Source organism: Musa acuminata, chromosome BXJ1-2 (genome assembly GCF_036884655.1).
Source record: "Musa acuminata AAA Group cultivar baxijiao chromosome BXJ1-2, Cavendish_Baxijiao_AAA, whole genome shotgun sequence".
NCBI classification, from domain to species: domain Eukaryota; kingdom Viridiplantae; phylum Streptophyta; class Magnoliopsida; order Zingiberales; family Musaceae; genus Musa; species Musa acuminata.
In genome coordinates, this window is record NC_088328.1 from 31,439,081 (window position 1) to 31,457,016 (window position 17,936).

General features: G+C 45.5%; 3 protein-coding genes and 1 long non-coding RNA gene across 5 annotated transcripts; 1 reads left to right on the top strand and 3 right to left on the bottom strand.

Moving 5' to 3' along the window:
• Positions 1-112: 112 nt before the first annotated feature.
• On the bottom strand, positions 113-7,242 carry LOC135613446 (uncharacterized). Of its 2 annotated transcripts, XR_010487309.1 has the most exons (5): positions 6,890-7,242; positions 3,062-3,145; positions 2,881-2,991; positions 2,330-2,445; positions 113-732 (listed from the first exon to the last, which is right to left on the bottom strand). It is a non-coding gene; the product is annotated as an uncharacterized LOC135613446 (long non-coding RNA). The 2 variants fall into 2 exon arrangements; XR_010487306.1 differs by having other exon boundaries at positions 2,881-3,145.
• Positions 7,243-9,275: 2,033 nt separating this feature from the next.
• Positions 9,276-9,962, top strand: LOC135613452 (dehydration-responsive element-binding protein 1F-like). Its single transcript, XM_065110482.1, has one exon. The coding sequence runs from the start codon at positions 9,276-9,278 to the stop codon at positions 9,960-9,962; it is 687 nt and encodes a 228-aa protein (XP_064966554.1).
• A 3,485-nt stretch (positions 9,963-13,447) lies between these two features.
• Positions 13,448-14,563, bottom strand: LOC135609982 (dehydration-responsive element-binding protein 1F-like). The gene has a single exon (XM_065103859.1). It carries the CDS (start codon positions 14,559-14,561, stop codon positions 13,797-13,799), a length of 765 nt encoding a protein of 254 aa, XP_064959931.1. The 5' UTR covers positions 14,562-14,563; the 3' UTR covers positions 13,448-13,796.
• A 484-nt stretch (positions 14,564-15,047) lies between these two features.
• LOC135609988 (uncharacterized) lies at positions 15,048-16,601 on the bottom strand. The gene is made up of 4 exons (XM_065103871.1): positions 16,038-16,601; positions 15,841-15,951; positions 15,643-15,723; positions 15,048-15,554 (listed from the first exon to the last, which is right to left on the bottom strand). The coding sequence occupies exons 1-4, from the start codon at positions 16,290-16,292 to the stop codon at positions 15,480-15,482; spliced, it is 522 nt and encodes a 173-aa protein (XP_064959943.1). The 5' UTR covers positions 16,293-16,601; the 3' UTR covers positions 15,048-15,479.
• Positions 16,602-17,936: the final 1,335 nt, after the last annotated feature.

Below are 17,936 nucleotides of genomic sequence, written 5' to 3' on the forward strand. Positions count from 1 at the left end.
CCCTTCTTCTTCTTCTTCTTCTTCTTCTTCTTCTTCTTCTTCTTTCTTTGTTTTTTTTGCCTGAATTTAGACCAAAGTTACTCCATCTCACAGAATAATATTGCATATCCTATCCTCACAACTAAAACGGTGGCAAATAAACCACAGACTACAATGGCAAGTACTTGGGGAAGTAGTCTGGCAGATCAATAATGGAATGTCAAGTTTCTTGTAGTTTTCTTATGACCTCCTATTTATGTCTGTCTGGTGTTAGGTGCTTCCTCTTTGAACTGAATAGGTCTTGGCCACTCCAGAGACTGTTCATGAGGTCATCTTCTTACTCGAAACAACTCACATCCCTTGAATTAGTAGTAGTAGTAGTAGGGTAGGTTTGACGCCTTCCGTTGTCCATATCAAACTATCTTGTTCTACCTACTCCCAAAAGTTTTCTGGCCTGGGAAAGGTATGGATGAAGTTTCGAGTTCAAGCAAAATCTATGTAGTCCACTGGCAAACTTGTACTCACAAGCAAGGATTTCCTTCAACCCATTGCCATCTGCAGTGGAAATGACATTTCTTGAGCCATGAGGAATAGTAGCAACTGTTGCAACAAGAGATGGACCCAAAGACTCTGAACCTAATTGATGAGTGTTGCTGCTGGTGTCTCACATGTATCTGATGACACCTAATCGAATTGATTCATTCTTGTCTCCCAGAGCACGCACATTCAGTAAACTCCGGAGAAAAAATTCTGCTGCATGACAAAAGTATACTTCTTTAAACTGATACAGAAAATGGTTTTTAATTTAAATAAAAGATAGGTAAGTATGCACAACCTCCAAATTATACTGCTACCAACACAAGAAAGAAATTTCTATACATAGCAAGTGTAAGCATTTTTGTCAAGTTTCCTGAGTTGAGCAACTTAACAATCATCTCCTTGACTTCTTTTAGTTTCTTGTCTCCTTCTGGTATAACCTTTTCCAGAATTCAGGGGATAGATCAATATAATTTTTATAATGTCATTTTCAATATAATTATGTGCTACTGGACAGATTCCGAAAGCAAAAGACCGAATACCATGTTCGCATTTCACCCGATAATGACGCGACTGGGATGATGATTGGAATAATCATCAACATGCTTACAGGTTATGCATGCACTTCCCAGGCCTCCACTTCTGTTGTTTAAATCATTAATTTGGTAAGTAACTCCAATTTCAGGTTTACTTCTAAACCTATAATGCCACCATTGCAGTCTTGCAGATGACACTATTTTTAGATAGTGCATACCAAAGAGGATATTATCTAGCAATGGTAAGTAGCAACAAAACTTGAAAGGAGGACCAATAGTTTCCTATATTGCTCATACCATGGATACTTCACTGTTGGAGTGTTCTTCTTTCAGGCAAACACATGGAATTCAGAGAAAGCAAAGACACACTAGAGGAATTTCCTAATGATACTGTATAGTTTCTTCCTTGTTAGAATCATATTCAGAGAACCTTCAGAATTCTTTTGCAAGTTTATAGACATAGAGTTGCCTTTCAGATGATTTCATTTCAGGAATTGTTTGATGCTGTCAGACATTTCAGTCAAGAATCCACTACATCACAATTCACATACTATGACAAGACTAACCTAGATCACTTATCTACAAGTCATTTTACAGCAAACAACTTAAGTCCAAGTTTTTGTTTGCCAGTGATTATTTCAAAGAGATTTTGATTAAGAAAAAGCTTGATTTTAAGAATTTAAAACCTATGTTGGATTTTCGATTATTGAGGATGATTATGTTAAGGAATTACTCAGTCAAGCAATAAAACATGAATAATCCATCTATTAATTAATTAACTAAAATATGATTAATTCACTAAGAAAACGATTAAGCAATCCTTCAAGAATAAAGAAACATCTAATAATACATAGGCTATTGCTATGGTGGCCCCCATGATGTTCTACTTTCACCAAACTATCATAAAAGAATGAAAACACAACCACAATAACAACAACATGCAGTGCTTCTATCATCATTGTCCTTCTTATGTAACTTATCAAACATAATTGATCAAAAAACTTTTCAAGATGTTTGATGATTTGCTACATCCTTTTATCTCGGCTTTAATACCATCATGAGCCATGCTAGAACCAGTCCATGAATGTTAAATTACCACTTGTTCTTGCAGACAAATAAACAACCATCCTTCATCCTAGATTATAATTATCACACTACTGCTCATATTAAATAAATTTGCAGATAAATTATTTGTTGGCTAGATATAAGCAATTATTATCTAATCCGGATTCCTTACAGGCAATTAAGGCAGTCATCACATGATCATCTAATTTCACCTGATAACGGAGGTTGATGCTCAGCATCTGCTTGTACCACCACATACAGCTGCTGATCTCATTGAGTTGAGTCTACATCCTCAGAAATGAACCAAAGAGTGTTGGGTAAATCTCAACTGCAAAAGCAAAGGCTTCAGCAACTAAAGAAACATGGGGAAATGTAATATCAGAATACTTGCCACAGCACTGTGGATTGGATTGGTATTTAGGGATATGATAAAGAAAAAAGGTTGTTTTCAAGGTGAAAATTTTGAACCTATTCATTATGTACATGGTCAAAGGGTCTTCTAAGGTACATCCACCTGATCAAAAGTATGACAGTTCAGAAAGAAAAAGCTATATTATGTACATCATGCAAAATGAAAAGCATGAGTATGATATCAGGTTCTAAATCCCTTCTATTCTTGTTTCATTGGCATGGACATCAATCTCAAGTTTATCCTATTTCCTGTTGCTTGAGTGGCTAAGAAACTGAACTCTGATATATCTCTTAATATCTATTTGTTCCGCTTTAGATAGAGCAGTTATATCAATGCTTAGAAGATTATCACCTAGATCAGTAGGCCAAAGGCACTAGGTGGTCTTGCTAAGAATATGCCATTCTTTGGGTCTCTGCCACAGACTAGTCTGACTGTGCTCTGCAAACTGATACTAGCATGGATCTGAAACAAAATTTTCTTGTTAAGGTTGCATGTTTTCTATCAGGAGATCTTGCAATGAAATTCTACACACACGGCATTTTCCATGAAATGTAAGCCCACAAAATCGAAGAATGTACAGAACATCCTTTTCTTGGAATTCTGAAAGAAACTACACCTACAAAAAACAGAGGGACAAATTAGATAGGTACGAACTGAAAATAAACAGGTGAATAACTTTTAGGAGCTGGTCGAAAAGGAAAAAAGACAAACAAAGAGCATAGCCATTGTGAAAATTAGCTATAGAAGACTATAGGTGAATAACCAAGCCCAGCTCTTTTCTGTGAGAGAGAGAGAGAGAGAGTAAAAGAAAGAAACTTCAGCTGAATGGGTGGATAACTAAGTCCATATCGAGAGTATTCAACATAACTTGATTGAGATCACTTTAGCTGGAGTGCACAAATCACATATAACAAAATTAGGCCATATCTTGTGAGTGACAGTAATGCAATTGGCTGCCATTCCACAACTCTACTTTTGTTCTGGCTATGTTCTACAGCAGTGGAACATATGTAGGAAACCTATATGGAGAGCTTTTTTCTTGCATAGATACAAATGTACAGGTCAACTGATAGAGCAGTTTGGATGGTTTTGCATTATGGAGCTCCTGATAGTAGTTTTGTGATGGTCATTACAAATGAGACTGCATTCTTATATTCAACAAACCTATCCTGATATATAAACACTCATGGTAAGCCCAAGAAACTAGAGCTACTATGGACCCTTTGAGTGGGATAACACTTTGCGGGTCAGATTGATGTCCAAGATGGTCATACTTCGCTATAAAACAGTAGGATCACTGAATTATATAGGCAAAAGCAGGAGAGATGAATGACGAATCAAGTTTAAGTCTGTATATAACCCTAAAGGAGAATTATTGGACTACAATGTGCAGTAATGAGAACATCTGAGATTGAGTTGAAAACATGGCGAAACATTTGTCATTTTGTCTTACATAAGGAAATTATAAAGTATTGATTATTGTATAAAGATGAGTGACTTGGTACCGTCTCTAGTTAAGAATTTTTGTGCGACATCACAAGGTCCATCGCAAGCAATTAATTGAGTTTTTAAGTAACCTGAAAAAATATGGGGAGGCATACAATGATATATTCCTTGATAAAAAAAATTAGAAAAAACAAACAATTTTTTTTATTGTGGATATGCTGATTATGTGACAAACAGTTAAGAAAAAACAAGATAGTAGTGATGATATGCAAAAACTTCCATTCGCTATTCACGACAAGAAGGATAAAGGCAGTGTCTGCCTTTAAAAGACGATATTGAATCCTAGATTTTAAAATATTTAGTGCTACTGTGTATTATTTTATAATTTGAATGGCAAAGAAGTCAAGTGCAAATTTGTTCTTTTGAAAGGCTCAATTTAGTGAAACAAAATGGCTGCAAAGGAAAAAATTTTAATTCATTAAATAATAATTTCTCAGGAAAGGCCAAATATAAGCTATGACACCATGTAAAAGACCAGATAGAATCTGATCCCAATTAGATCAGCCAGATAGGATCATGATCAGGAACAAATGAGCCCATAAAACCACACTTTGGCATGTTTTACAAAATGCATGAGAACTTCCTTTGTAAAATCATTACCATTTTCTACACAACCTCTTGAATACTTCCAGGTTTTTGGAGGCATAAAATTATGCATTCTTTTCTTTTTTTTTACTTAGGTCTTGATACCAAGACTAAGTTACTGTCTTAAATGTTTCTATGCTGTGATCGGGAAAAAGAATGAGGAGAGGATGGGTGTGTGCCCTTTCTCTTAATTCATGTCAACCTCAACTCTTCTTGCCATTGGTGAAACCCCTCAAAACCTCAAATTTACTTATTCAAGATTGCATTGACCATATCACTAACTTCGGGAAATCACACCTTGTCAGCTCAAACAAAAGCCCATACTGGTATGACTACCTTCTCGGTAAATCAGGATACAAGATGAGTAAGCAGATAGCCTAGTGGAAAAGCTTTCAGAAGCAAACTTTGTTCTGAATATGATACAGGACAGAGACAATAATAACAGAAAATTTGCCACAGCTGGGAATTATTTGAATTGTTACGAGACTGTCAACTTTGATTTTGTATGCATTTCCACTCTCACCAACTTAAAATCAGACCACTCCGATACATGTAAAATAGGGAAGTCTAGTGACCTACAATAGAATCAAATCATAATGATTACATCAGTTTATACTCATCATTAGAATCTTAGAGTCTCAGAAGAGCATATCTTGCATCAAAAGTAATCAAAAACCTAATTGTCCTCTAAGATACATGGAGCAGTTACCAACCATCCAGAATCCTCTGATTTCTTTTGTCAAACAAGGGATTCACATTATTGAACCTGCACCACTCACCAGTGAAACAGCATCATACAACTTCTTTAGATTAAGTCCTTGACTTTAATAAGTTTTGTTCTAAAAAGAAATGAATATATAGCCGAAACATGACCATATTTTAACCAGTCCCTAGACCCAATAACTCTCACAACATAAATTACTTATAATCTCCTTTAGATTTTCAAGACTGTTCCCTTCATTCTTTGGCAGGAAAGTAGCAACAAGTTGAATCTCTTGCTTTCTAGCATAAAATGATCCCCATACATCTTTTAAAAAAACTTATTCATATGCTCCAATGCACTGTCTTTAGACAGTGACATCACATGAAACAGAAGAGAGCTGTCTATACCCCTGAAACAATTAAGTTCAACAAATCATATGATTGTGTGGTATCGTAATTCAGTTATCATGAACATGTCAGCATACAGAAAAATTGGTACATGAAGATGGAGGTGTAACATCAATACTTAATTGAATGGACAGTCCAAAATAAGACTACTGAATGTACACCAATTTCAGAAGATAATGTAAATCTTGTAATTGTTAAAAATAGAGAGATTAAACAAAACCTAAAACTCAAATCACTGGAAAAAAGAAAAAGAAAGGCTCCATATAAGACCTTAGAAGGAACTACATGCTTCCATCGGGTAAAATTTGATGCGCAAATATAAGCAGATATATATATATATATATACATGTATATAATATTTTTTTCAGGACTATAAACTTCAAAATTGATTAATCAAATGATATATACATGCATTATTTCTTTGCAGCTATCTTATACAGAAATACAAATGATATATGTTGGGAGAAAAAAAACAAACAAGGAATCATGTTCTGTTTGGTCAGGTACTAGGTCATCAAATTAATTTTCATTTGACACAAGTCGACGTGGCAAACATCAAATTAATTTTGTCAATAAAAACGTTCTTCTCCTTACTGTGTAGATGAAAATGAATTGTATAATAAAATAATTTATATCAGAAGCAAGGTTCAAATATTGATCGAGTCAGCATGTACTGATTGGTATTTACCGGTTTGACTAGGAATGATACTGAACCATATAGCCCGCTACCGTTTGGTGTAGATTTTTGTTATTCTTTAGTGATAACAAGCATTACTTAGTATCACGCAACATACAGGTTACCATACTGGTCCAACAAGGTGTCAAAACTGGCATCAGACTAATGCTAAACCTTGATCGGAACTGCTTAAGAATGAAATATGCTGTTTCAGGAGCATGGTAAATCAAATTCACACCCACTGCACGAGGTTCACACCAATGCTTTGTAGAGAGGCTGTCGGAAAGGATAACAAGGCTCACACTCACATGGAGGCACAGACATGAAGAGGACATGGTGAAGTTGAAACGTCAGTGATTTGTCGCATTCAGAATCCCACAGATTTGTGTCTAATGGTAAACGAGTGACGACAAGAACAACAAACGAAAATTTCTATGATTTAGGGTTATCATTATTGGGAAAGGAACTGATGGAAAGACTTACTTTCTTGTTCACATGAATGGAATCGATCAGCAAATTTCCGTGTTGGAACGCCAGCAACTACAAATGGTTTCAACCCGTGGATCACAAATATCAACTTTTTCAGGAAAAAAGAGGGGGAGCAATGAGATGAGTAACATCAATCGCCCATCGCCTTCCCTCGATTCCGGCCCACGAGTCTGTCCATTCTTCTTCTCTTCTCTTCTCCACTTCACTTCATAGACGGCCATAAGCACCTACCCCGATTCAAAATCCACCACAGCTCCTCGACAACGCGTGTTGCTCTTGTGAACCATGAAGGCTTTCGGAATCGAAGACCTTAGGGAAAGGACAGAGCGACGGAGGGCCGAGGAGAAGGGAAGCGGAAGGTGCGGAATAAGACGGGAAAAACGGCCCCGTCTTATTATATAAAATATTTTAAAATTTTCATTTATTTTTAGGATAAATTTCTTTTAAGAAAAACATTAGGTTTATTTTTTTTTTTTAATGAGTCTCTGTTTACTTTATTTTTGGCATAATATCTTTTTACCTAAATGATAATTTATGTATAGTTTCCGCTTGGTTACCCTCTTACGTTTGCTCTTGATTTGTCACTGTTATTGCATCTTTATTCGTTACGTTTATTGCCCATGAGCATGTCCTCGCTCTTATTTATCGTCATTGTCACGTCGTCATCTAAACCGTCGTCCTCTTTTGTTGCCTTTGTCCTCACCCTCATTCATCACTGTCAAAGTGTCAGACCTTGTCGCAAGATCCTCACCCTCCATCTTCATCATATCATGCTACAGGCTATTACTGTTTACTTCCTCGCCTCTCGCAAAACGATCATGATAAGACAACTAAGTAAAAGTTATGAATAATCTTATCCATTAGAAAATAAAAGATACTATATGAAAATAAAATAAACATGAGGCGAAAACTTAAGTTTTTTTAAAATTACTCTTTGTTATTTCCTTAAAAGGAAAAAGAGTCCGTCTTATCAAACTTGCAAATTTGGATGGTGGACTCATGTTTGCTTAGGCTTTGATGTATGACCAAGTTTTGACACTATCGCCTGTATGTGATAAGACCAGTAGCCAACACATGGAACAAATATGAAATGTATGGTTTGATCCACAAAACGTGAAGGAACAATCGCCGGCGTGGATTGTTGGCATATCTCCATTGCGAAATCTTACATCTCAGGGCATGAAATTGACTTTCCATGGAATCTTTGACTTAAGGTTTGAAATGACAAAGCCTGACGAGATCACACTACGACACCACATTAGAAAAGTTCCACAAACATGTTGACGGCCTCTCGGACATACATATGACTCACACGTTTCAAGTCATCCCAAAAAAGCAAAATCGAGTTACTTTGTCCACCTATGTAGCATTTTTTCAAACATCACTTTGCATCCGGTAAGCCAACTCAAAAGACCTTACAGTTCAAAGGGTTATTTTGTTCTAATAATTAGTTTGAAAGTGTTTTGTATGTTAGTGATTCAAGTTTGAAAGTGTTTTGAATGTCAATGATTTTGAGATTAGACCGCTAGTGAGATGTTTGACATAGTTTAGCCGGCAGTCAAACCATCGTGAAAGTCTTGTATTCAATTTCAAGATATTAACAACGTGTGTTTATCTCATCCACTTCTCCATGTAAAACATAGAGTTGAAAGTCTTCCTCTTTCGGTCGTTCTCAATGGTTGACCTGTGTGTGAATCAACTCTCCTTAATTTCCGCAGCAACACTCTCGATACTCACATTGAAGCCGTCAACATCACGCTGTTGCTGTCACACCGACGCAACAGTGTCCATCCAACGTAGTTTAGATTCGAAGACACTGTTGACTTGGGGTATGGAGATCTCGTTGATCACATGTAGGTTTTTGATGGTGTGTCACACATTTGTTAGGCCGATTGATCAACTCACGAATTCTCTAGTGTTATTCAAACAAACCTAAAATCGTAACATATTCTAATAAAAGAAGGAGAGAGACACTGATGATTAATAATAATCTCTTAGTTTCTCAATCTTTGTTTTTAGTTATAGATCATAGACGATTTATATGGTCGAAGCCACGCATGTTTCGCGCGCCGTCACGGGGGTCAATTCGAGTCAATCACCCTCTCACGTGTGGACGCTCGGTCTTTACCCGTCTCCCTCTTTGCCGGCCCGGTAAACCCCGACAGGCGGAGCTCGATACAAAAACCACCACGTGTTCCGTTCGCCACCGGCTGGGGGGCTCTCGTGTGGAGGCGCCGCACTCAGCGCACGTGTTTCACCGCCTCTCTCGTCTGTGGACTTTTACGTGGACGACCGCCGTCCTTGATTCCCGTCGACGCACTGCCTGCCTTCGCATCTATATAAAACACCCCCACCCCTCCACTGACCGCAGAGCTGTCACATGGAGTTCGAGGAATCGTCGTCGTCGTCGCCGCCCTCTTCCTCCTCCTCCTACTCCTGTTGCTCATCGACGTCGACGGCATCGGGCGCACCGATCACGTCGGGGAAGCGGAAGGCCGGGCGGAAGAAGTTCCGGGAGACGCGACACCCGGTGTACCACGGCGTGCGGGAACGCAACGGCGGTCGGTGGGTGTGCGAGGTGAGGGAGCCCCGGAAGAAGAGCCGCATCTGGCTGGGGACGTTCGGAGAGCCGGAGATGGCCGCGCTGGCGCACGACGCGGCCGCCATCACGCTCCGCGGCGAGTCGGCCCTGCTCAACTTCCCGGACCTCGCCGGGACTCTGCCCCGCGCGCGGTCGCCGGCTCCTGAGGACGTCCGTCGGGCCGCGACCGAGGCAGTGGAGATGTTTCGGCCTTCGAAGCCGACGCCCGCCCAGCTGGCCGCCGTGTCGGATGCAGAAGGAAGTCAGGGAAGGAAGGAGAATACAACGACCGAGGACGCTGCTGCACCTTCGGCGGCGGTGTTCGTGGACGAGGATGAGCTGTTCAACATGCCGGAGTTGATCGAGGACATGGCGAGGGGGATGCTACTGACGCCGCCAGCGTTGCAGCGGCGAGGGTTCGATTGGGATATTGCGGTGGAGGAGGAGCAAGAAATAGACTTGTCGCCACTTTGGAACGATGAATAACGACATGCAATAGAAATGGACACCGTTGTTTTGGTTAAGACGAGAAAATTAATAGTAATTGACGAGGATAGTGATTATATGATAAGACTCGGTTGACGTCAGATGACGCCTCGCGTTTCGATCGACGTGACAGCACCTGGTCAAATGGACCAGAATGTCGGCCGAGGCGCATTAACTCCTGCTCAGGCTCGGTTCTTCACGCCACGCCAACACCAATGTCAGACGCTACCAGCCTACCCCCTACAAGTGGGCACAGTAAGCTTCCATATAAATACCCTCGTATTCTGAACAGGAAAGAGGGGGAGAGACACACCAAAAAGACTTCTTCGTCTGAAATCCCCTTCACATCATCTGACTTGATCGTCGGAGGGGTCGGGTCGAGCTTCCCGACTTGACCTTTGTGCAGGTGCGAAACCGAAGGTCCCTGCGGGACGCACGGGCGAGGAGCTCTTGCCCGAAGAAAGCGGCCACCCCGTCCCAATTGGACCACCTCAGCGCGACCACCTTGGCGGGCTCGAGGAACGCCCCAAGGAGATCCCCGTCGTCCGGACCCGAACCGAGTCGCGTCGGCCCCGAGGCCACGGCTCAAGGTTGTTTCCCACAACAGATTGGCGCTAGAAGGAGGGCTCGGAATGTCGAACGATCACCCGAGCAGCTCAGATGAGCCTATGGCTGAGAGGTCATACCCGACTGAAGCCTCGGGGGAACATCCCCCGCACGGAGACCATCGTGACGAATACCCCGCCACGACCTCGGAACGATATTAGCGAATATTCAACGACCCGGGCTTGTCGCCGCCCGACGGCGCCCCAGCCGACTCGACACCCGTGTCACTAGAGGCCTTTCAGGACCTCGCCCATCAAGTCCGAGCTCTGATGGATATGGTGCAAACCATTATCCAACTCGTTTCTCATCCGGTGCATCCGCCTGTGATCGAACCACAGTGACAACGCAAGGCGCCCGTTCGGGCCCACACGACACTTCCGGAGCCTCCCGCTTCGCCTCGGGTCCGACCGACCCCACTCGGGGATCCAATGATGGCAAACCCGAGCGGTCGCCCAGAACCCGAGGCATTCTCCTCGGATTCTATAAACTCCCTACGTGCCTAGTTGCGCTTCGTCAGCCAGCGACTCGACGAGGTGCAGAAAGAGGTTCGCAGGTCCAAGGGAGAGCTCGGGGAGGACGCACACCAAGGGTCTCCCTTCACACCCGAGATACGGGATTAAACAGTCCCCTCGGACTTCCAGCTCCCCTCTCTGGACGTTATGATGGCTCCACCAGCCCGGCGGACCATGTAGCTACTTTTCGCGCCCAGATGGCACTATACGGAACCTCTGATGCTCTGATGTGCAGAGCGTTTCCCACCACTCTGAGAGGGCCGGCCCATGCGTGGTATGGCGGTCTGAAGACTGGGACTATCGCTTCCTTCGACCAGCTCGTCAATGACTTCGAGCTCCACTTCATGGCCCATGCACGGCCGAAGCCTTCCGCAGCACTGCTCCTCGAACTCAAACAAAGGGAGGACGAGCCCCTCTCACATTTTGTGGATCGCTTTGCCATGCAAATATGGGGTTTACCGGACACTCACCCCTCTCTGTTAGTGCAGACATTTATGATAGGCCTGCGACCTTCCAGATTCCTTTGGTCCCTCGCAGAGCGACCTCCCACCACGGTGCCAGAGATTCTTAAGCGGGCTTACCGGTACATCGCAGCGGAGGCCTGGGCGATCGTGAGGAGAGGGGACGACTTCCGACCGCGGGCTCCATAAGAAAGGTCAAGCACCCGTAGTGGCTACTTGATGTAGTCCTCATGAAAAAAAATCTAAGCCCTGCCTCACTCTCTTCCGAGCGAAGGTTCAAGTATCTGCTTGACCCCCTCTCGGCTAGCGGTTAGCCCCGGCTTAAACCCTTTTGAATCTACACGACTCGGCCAAAGACTGCCGAGTTCACCTCAGCGCGGCCTACCCGCCTGAGCCGTGCCCCTCGGCGTGAGCCGTGTCCTTGCCGAGTCCACCTCAGCACGGCCTGCCCGCCTGAGCCGTGTCCCTCGGCCTGAGCCACGTCCCTCGGCCGAAGACTGCCCAAGTCCACCTCAGCGCGGCCTGCCCACCTGAGCCGTGCCCCTCGGCCTGAGCCGTGTCCTTGCCAAGTCTACCTCAACGCGGCCTGCCCGCCTGAGCCGTGTCCCTCGGCCGTAGACTGCCGAGTTCACCTCAGCGCGGCCTGCCTGCTTGAGCCGTGTCCCTCGGCCTGAGCTACATCCCTCAATCGAAGTCTGCCCGAGTCCACCTCAGCGCAGCTTGCCCGCCTGAGCCGTGTCCCTCGGCCGTAGACTGCCCGAGTCCACCTCAGCACGACCTACCAGCCTGAGCCGTGTCCCACGGCCGTAGACTGTCGAGTTCACCTCGGTGCGGCCTGCCCGCCTGAGCCGTGTCCCTCGGCCGTAGACTGCCGAGTTCACCTCAGCGCGGCCTGCCCGCTTGAGCTGTGTCCCTCGACCTGACCCGTGTCCCTCGGCCAAAGACTGCCTGAGTCCACCTCAGCGCGGCCTGCCCTCCTGAGCCGTGTCCCACGGCCGTAGACTGCCGAGTCCACCTCAGCGCGGCCTGCCCGCCTGAGCCGTGTCCCTCGGCTGTAGACTGCCGAGTTCACCTCAGCGCGGCCTGCCCACATGAGTTGTGTCCCTCGGCCACATGATTCTCGAGACCACACCTGCGCGGCCTGCCCGCCTGCGTCGTGCTCCTCGGCCGCATGATGCTCGAGACCACACCTGCGCGGCCTACCCGCCTGCGTCGTGCTCCTCGGCTCCATGCTCCCCGAGACACACCCGCGCGGCCAGCCCGCCTGCGTCGTCTTCCTCGGCCCTATGCTCCCCGAGACACACTTGCGCGACCAGCCCGCCTGCGTCGTGCTCCTCGGCCCCATGCTCCCCGAGACACACCAGCGCGGCCAGCCCACCTGCGTTGTGCTCCTCGGCTCCATGCTTCTCGAGACACACCTGCGCGGCCAGCCCGCCTGTGTCGTGCTCCTTGGCCCCATGCTCCCCGAGACACACCTGCGCGGCCAGCCCGCCTGCGTCGTGCTCCTCGGCTCCATGCTCCCTGAGACCGCGCTTGCGCGGCCAGCCCGCTTGAAAGCTGAAGCCATGCCTCGGACTCCCGTTACAACGACCGACGCATAGCTTGCTTCCAAGGGGGAATATGATGATGATAGTGATTATGATAAGACTCGACTGACGTCAAATGACGCCTCACGCCTCGATCGACGTGACATCACCTGGTCAAACGGACCAGAACGTCGGTCGAGGCACATTAATGCATGCTCAGGTTCGGTTCTTCACGCCACGCCAACACCAATGTCAGACGCTACAAGCCTGCCCCCTGCAAGCGGGCACAGTAAGCTTCCCTATAAATACCCTCGCATTCCGAATAGGAAAGAGGGGGAGAGACACACCAAAAAGACTTCTTCATCTGTAATCCCCTTCACATCATCTGATTTGATCGTCGGAGGGGTCGGGTCGAGCTTCCCGACCCGACCTTTGTGCAGGTGCGAAGCTAAAGGTCCCCGCGGGACGCGCAAGCGAGGAGCTCTTGCTCGGAGGAAGCGGCCACCCCGTCCCAATCGGACCACCTCAGCGCGACCACCTCGACGGGCTCGAGGAACGTCCCAGGAAGATCCCCGTCGTCCAGACCCGAACCGAGCCACGTCGGCCCCGAGGCCATGGCTCAAGGCTGTTTCCCAAGACAGATGAGCAAAATGTTTCAAGTGACAAATTGTTGAGATTTTAGATTATATATATATATATATATAATCTATTTCTTGCGAGAAATGTTTCTCATTCGTGATTCCACAGTGGCCACAAGCTTATTTCTTGCTCCTCCTCCACCGCAATATCCCAATCGAACCCTCGCCACTGCAACGCTGGGGGCGTCAGCAGCAACCCCCTCGCCATGTCCTCGATCAACTCCGGCATGTTGAACAGCTCCTCCTCGTCCACGAACACTGCCGCCGGAGGTGCAGCAGCGTCCTTGGTCGCTGTATTCTCCTCCCTCGCCTCACGTCCCTGGCTTTCTCCTGCATCCGACACGGCGGGCAGCGGCGCGGGCGACGACTTTAAAGGTCGTAACATCTCGGCCGCCTTGGCCGCGGCGCGGCGGACGTCATCGGGCGCCGTCGATCGCGCGCGGGGCAGTGCCCCTGCGAGGTCCGGGAAGTTGAGCTGGGCCGACCCGCCGCGGAGCGCGATGGCGGCCACGTCGTGCGCCAGCGCGGCCATCTCCGGCTCCCGGAACGTCCCCAGCCAGATGCGGCTCTTCTTCCGGGGCTCCCGCACCTCGCACACCCACCGACCGCCGTTGCGCTCCCGCACGCCGTGGTACACCGGATGTCGCGTCTCCCGGAACTTCTTCCGCCCGGCCTTCCGCTTCGGCGACGGGCCCAGAGCGCGGGAGGCCGACGTGGAGCCTCCCGTCGATACTACCGTCGGCGATGAGCACGAAGACGAGGAGGGGGAGGCCGACGACGGCGACGATTCCTCGAACTCAAAGGCGACAGCTTCTCCTTCCTTCCTTGCAACTTGAAAGCCGAGATCGAGCTGCATTAGTCGGCGGGTATGTCGACGCTTCCTAAGCACATTATAAAGAGGTGATCGATCGGTGCGTCGACGCACAGAGAAAAGACGGTACTTCACGTCGAAGTCCACCGCGTTCGACACCCAAAGCGTAGTGCTTCCGCTGGAGGAAGCAATCGCCAACGTTCTGCAATTGCGGCGCGAGAGTCAAAAACGTGTTCTTTTTTGTGGCTCTCCCTCCTTCGTTGTTCCTCAAAGGAGGGACCCATCACCTGAGGCTGACCGACTCGGGTGACTCTCCAGTAAGCTTCGAGCTCGTCCATCACAATTCGCATGCACGATAATCGAGGTATATATATATATATATATCGACATATCAGTATAAAAATATTCTTTTAATTTTTTTTATTTCCTTCTCACATATAATATTTTCTAACCCAAACCCATATGTTGGAATTCCGAGATAAACCGTCGGTTTGGAAAACATTAATTTCGTCAAGAAGAATCAGTGTGCACACGACATATTAAGGAGCAGCGTCGACGAGACTCATCGGCGGCGGACGCTATTCGAACAGTGGACGAACCGCCACGGGCAAACCGTCGACGACGGCAACAGACAGAGAAGGCGACCGTCTATCATCATCTGACAACACGAATCTTAAGTGGATCCAACCGATGAAAGCAATAGTTCTTGCTGGGCAAGTAAACCAATGCAAACACGTTTTGCAGTTTTCCTCGATGCAGAATGTTTCTTTCATCTGTGATGCAAACACAAACTCGCTATCAGCTTATTACACTCATCAAGCCACACAAAGTAGCAATTAGAACGAAGAGTAAAGAAAGGACAAGTATTCTAGTCCCGATGAGAGATGCAATCGGAAGACGACGTCATCCGAAACAAGAACATGAGGGAGCTCCTTCCTCGACCACCAGTTCAGCAGACTTGCCCTACCGAAGAGAGTCTATTGTCTTGCTCAACTGCTCCAGCTTTCTCATCCTTTGCCTCTCGCTCTCGCTCACCAGCTGCAGAGTGCGATCATTTCCAACCCATATTTAGATGCAAAATTAATTCTACATTCTTGGTCAAAGAAATGCAATCGATGCTCTTCACCTCCATTAGCTTGTTGACTAGTTGGGTCTTCTCCCTGTTCTTTCCATCGAAGGCTTCAAGAGCTTCCCTGTACTCCTTGTCCTTTACGAACAGCCAACACACAGGTCATGGTGAAATATGTATATATATATATATATATATATATATATAGAGAGAGAGAGAGAGAGAGAGAGAGAGAGCTCATTGATAATGAGATACCTTCTTCAAACAGTTCTGGCCTAGAGGTTTCAGTTCACTGTTAACTGCATCTATCTTCTTGCGTAAGTCTGACACTTGCTTGCTTGTTGGATCCGCCATGGCTTCGAGTTCCTGAGGAAATTTCAAGTTCATAGATCAACAAAATCGAGCCACAGAATGGACCTGGTGGGACAAAGAAAGATGAACATTCAACTCACCTTTCGGATCACGGCCAGGCGTTTGCTTTCCTCTTCCACCCTGCCCAGCTGAGCGAAGACCTTCTCTCTGACCTCCATCTTCTTCCTCTCGATCTGTTCTTCCTTCATGCGGAACGAGGAGAGAGCTGTCCTTGATGCTTCCTCATCTGCTCTCTCTTCTTCGGACGGGCTCTCTCTATGGCTGCTGCGCACGGAGTTCCTCGCGCGCAGAATGTGCTGCTGTTCCGGTGCCGACGTGTGAGTCTGCATCTGCATCCTTCTCCGAGAGTCCTTCTTTCAGAACCCAATTGGACTTTCTTGTTCCTTTGCCTCCTTTTTATATATAGCAGTGCTTTGTGTCAAGCAACTTGACTTGCTCATTATGTATGCACATGCAATAAATAAGCTGCTGGCGAAATGACAAGTCACTGCCCGGTGAATGTATTGGTTGGCAGGAAGGTTGCGTTTCGATCTTGTTTCCGGATGTTCATCGGCTCTCAAACATCCGTGGCAGCTTGTATAAGATCTTCTTTAACTCAAAGCTATGCGCGTTTCTGATGGTACCGCGAATTCTCCGTTGGAAATCCTGTTAGGGCATGGATGATACAGTGCTTGAGGAAGGAATGCTTCAGGATGAAGCCTGGCTTCAGGATGATAACAGTAGGGGCCAAGACAAAGGCACAAGGATGCAATGGATCAGCTGCCTCTGGTAACCACCAGCTGGATTCCAGCATGAACATGACATAACTCCCTCACCTTTATTTTTCCCTTCCTTGCAGCTCACAAGCCAGGTGTGTGATCATGCATGCATAATATTTTCCCCTCGGCACTTGGAAACTCCGGGTGTGGCTGAGCATTGTGCACAAGAAAGTTTGCTTTGCTTTCATGTAAAGTAGGTTGTGAAAGAGCTATGGAGGAAGGTGAGACATGGTGCATGGCCACTAAAACCTAATGTGTTGGACCAGGGTGTCAACGCTGTAGCAGCAGCCCTCGCCATGAGTGCACTGCTCAGATGCAGCAGCAGAAGACACCAACCTGCCCACTTCTACGACCTAATTGATTGTTGGAAGCTCTTGCAAGGTTTTAACGTTTGATAGAGTCGATGGAAGAAATGATGACATGAACCCGCTGAGATCCCAACCCAAACCAAATCCCAACATGGATGCAATATCGGTTGGGTTCAGTGAGTTTCTCAAGAAAAAAGGAATATATATATATGTATATATATATATGATATCACGTAAAATGATATTGTAATGGGTGACAATCACAAAGAAATGTTATTTATAATATTTTTAATCTATTAATAAAAATAATATAATATTATTAAAAAATATTATAAATGAGTCAAATTGAAAACATTGTAAGGATCCAACCAAAACTGACAAGAAAACTAGTCAGAAAATTACCATTAAAGTTGATGAGAGATATTTTAGATATAATTCGTAATAAGGGACATTTTTCGAGAAAAATAAAACTAGAGATATCTTTAGAGAAAAAATAAAATTTTTTTTTCAGAAAAAGTACAATTTCAACATATAATAATAATAATAATAATAATAATAATAATAATAATAATAATAATAATAATAATAATAATAATAATAATAATAATAATAATAATAATTAAATGACCGATCCGTGATTACTACGTACTTGGATGGTTTTCCATCTGGATTCATTTATCTAAGCCGAGGTATTTTGAACTTAGAAAGGAGCCTCCCTTTGCAGTCGCAGGAGAGATGAACGGCCCAGATCACGTGTTTGACCCAATCCGTCCACTCCACGCTCTCACCAATTGGCCGCCTGCCGCACCAATTCTTCCCTACCCACTCGTACACACCGTCACAGAGCGAGTGAGGCGTTTCGACACCCGACCGACGTCACGACTGAGACGACGACAGCAATCGTAACGGCCGA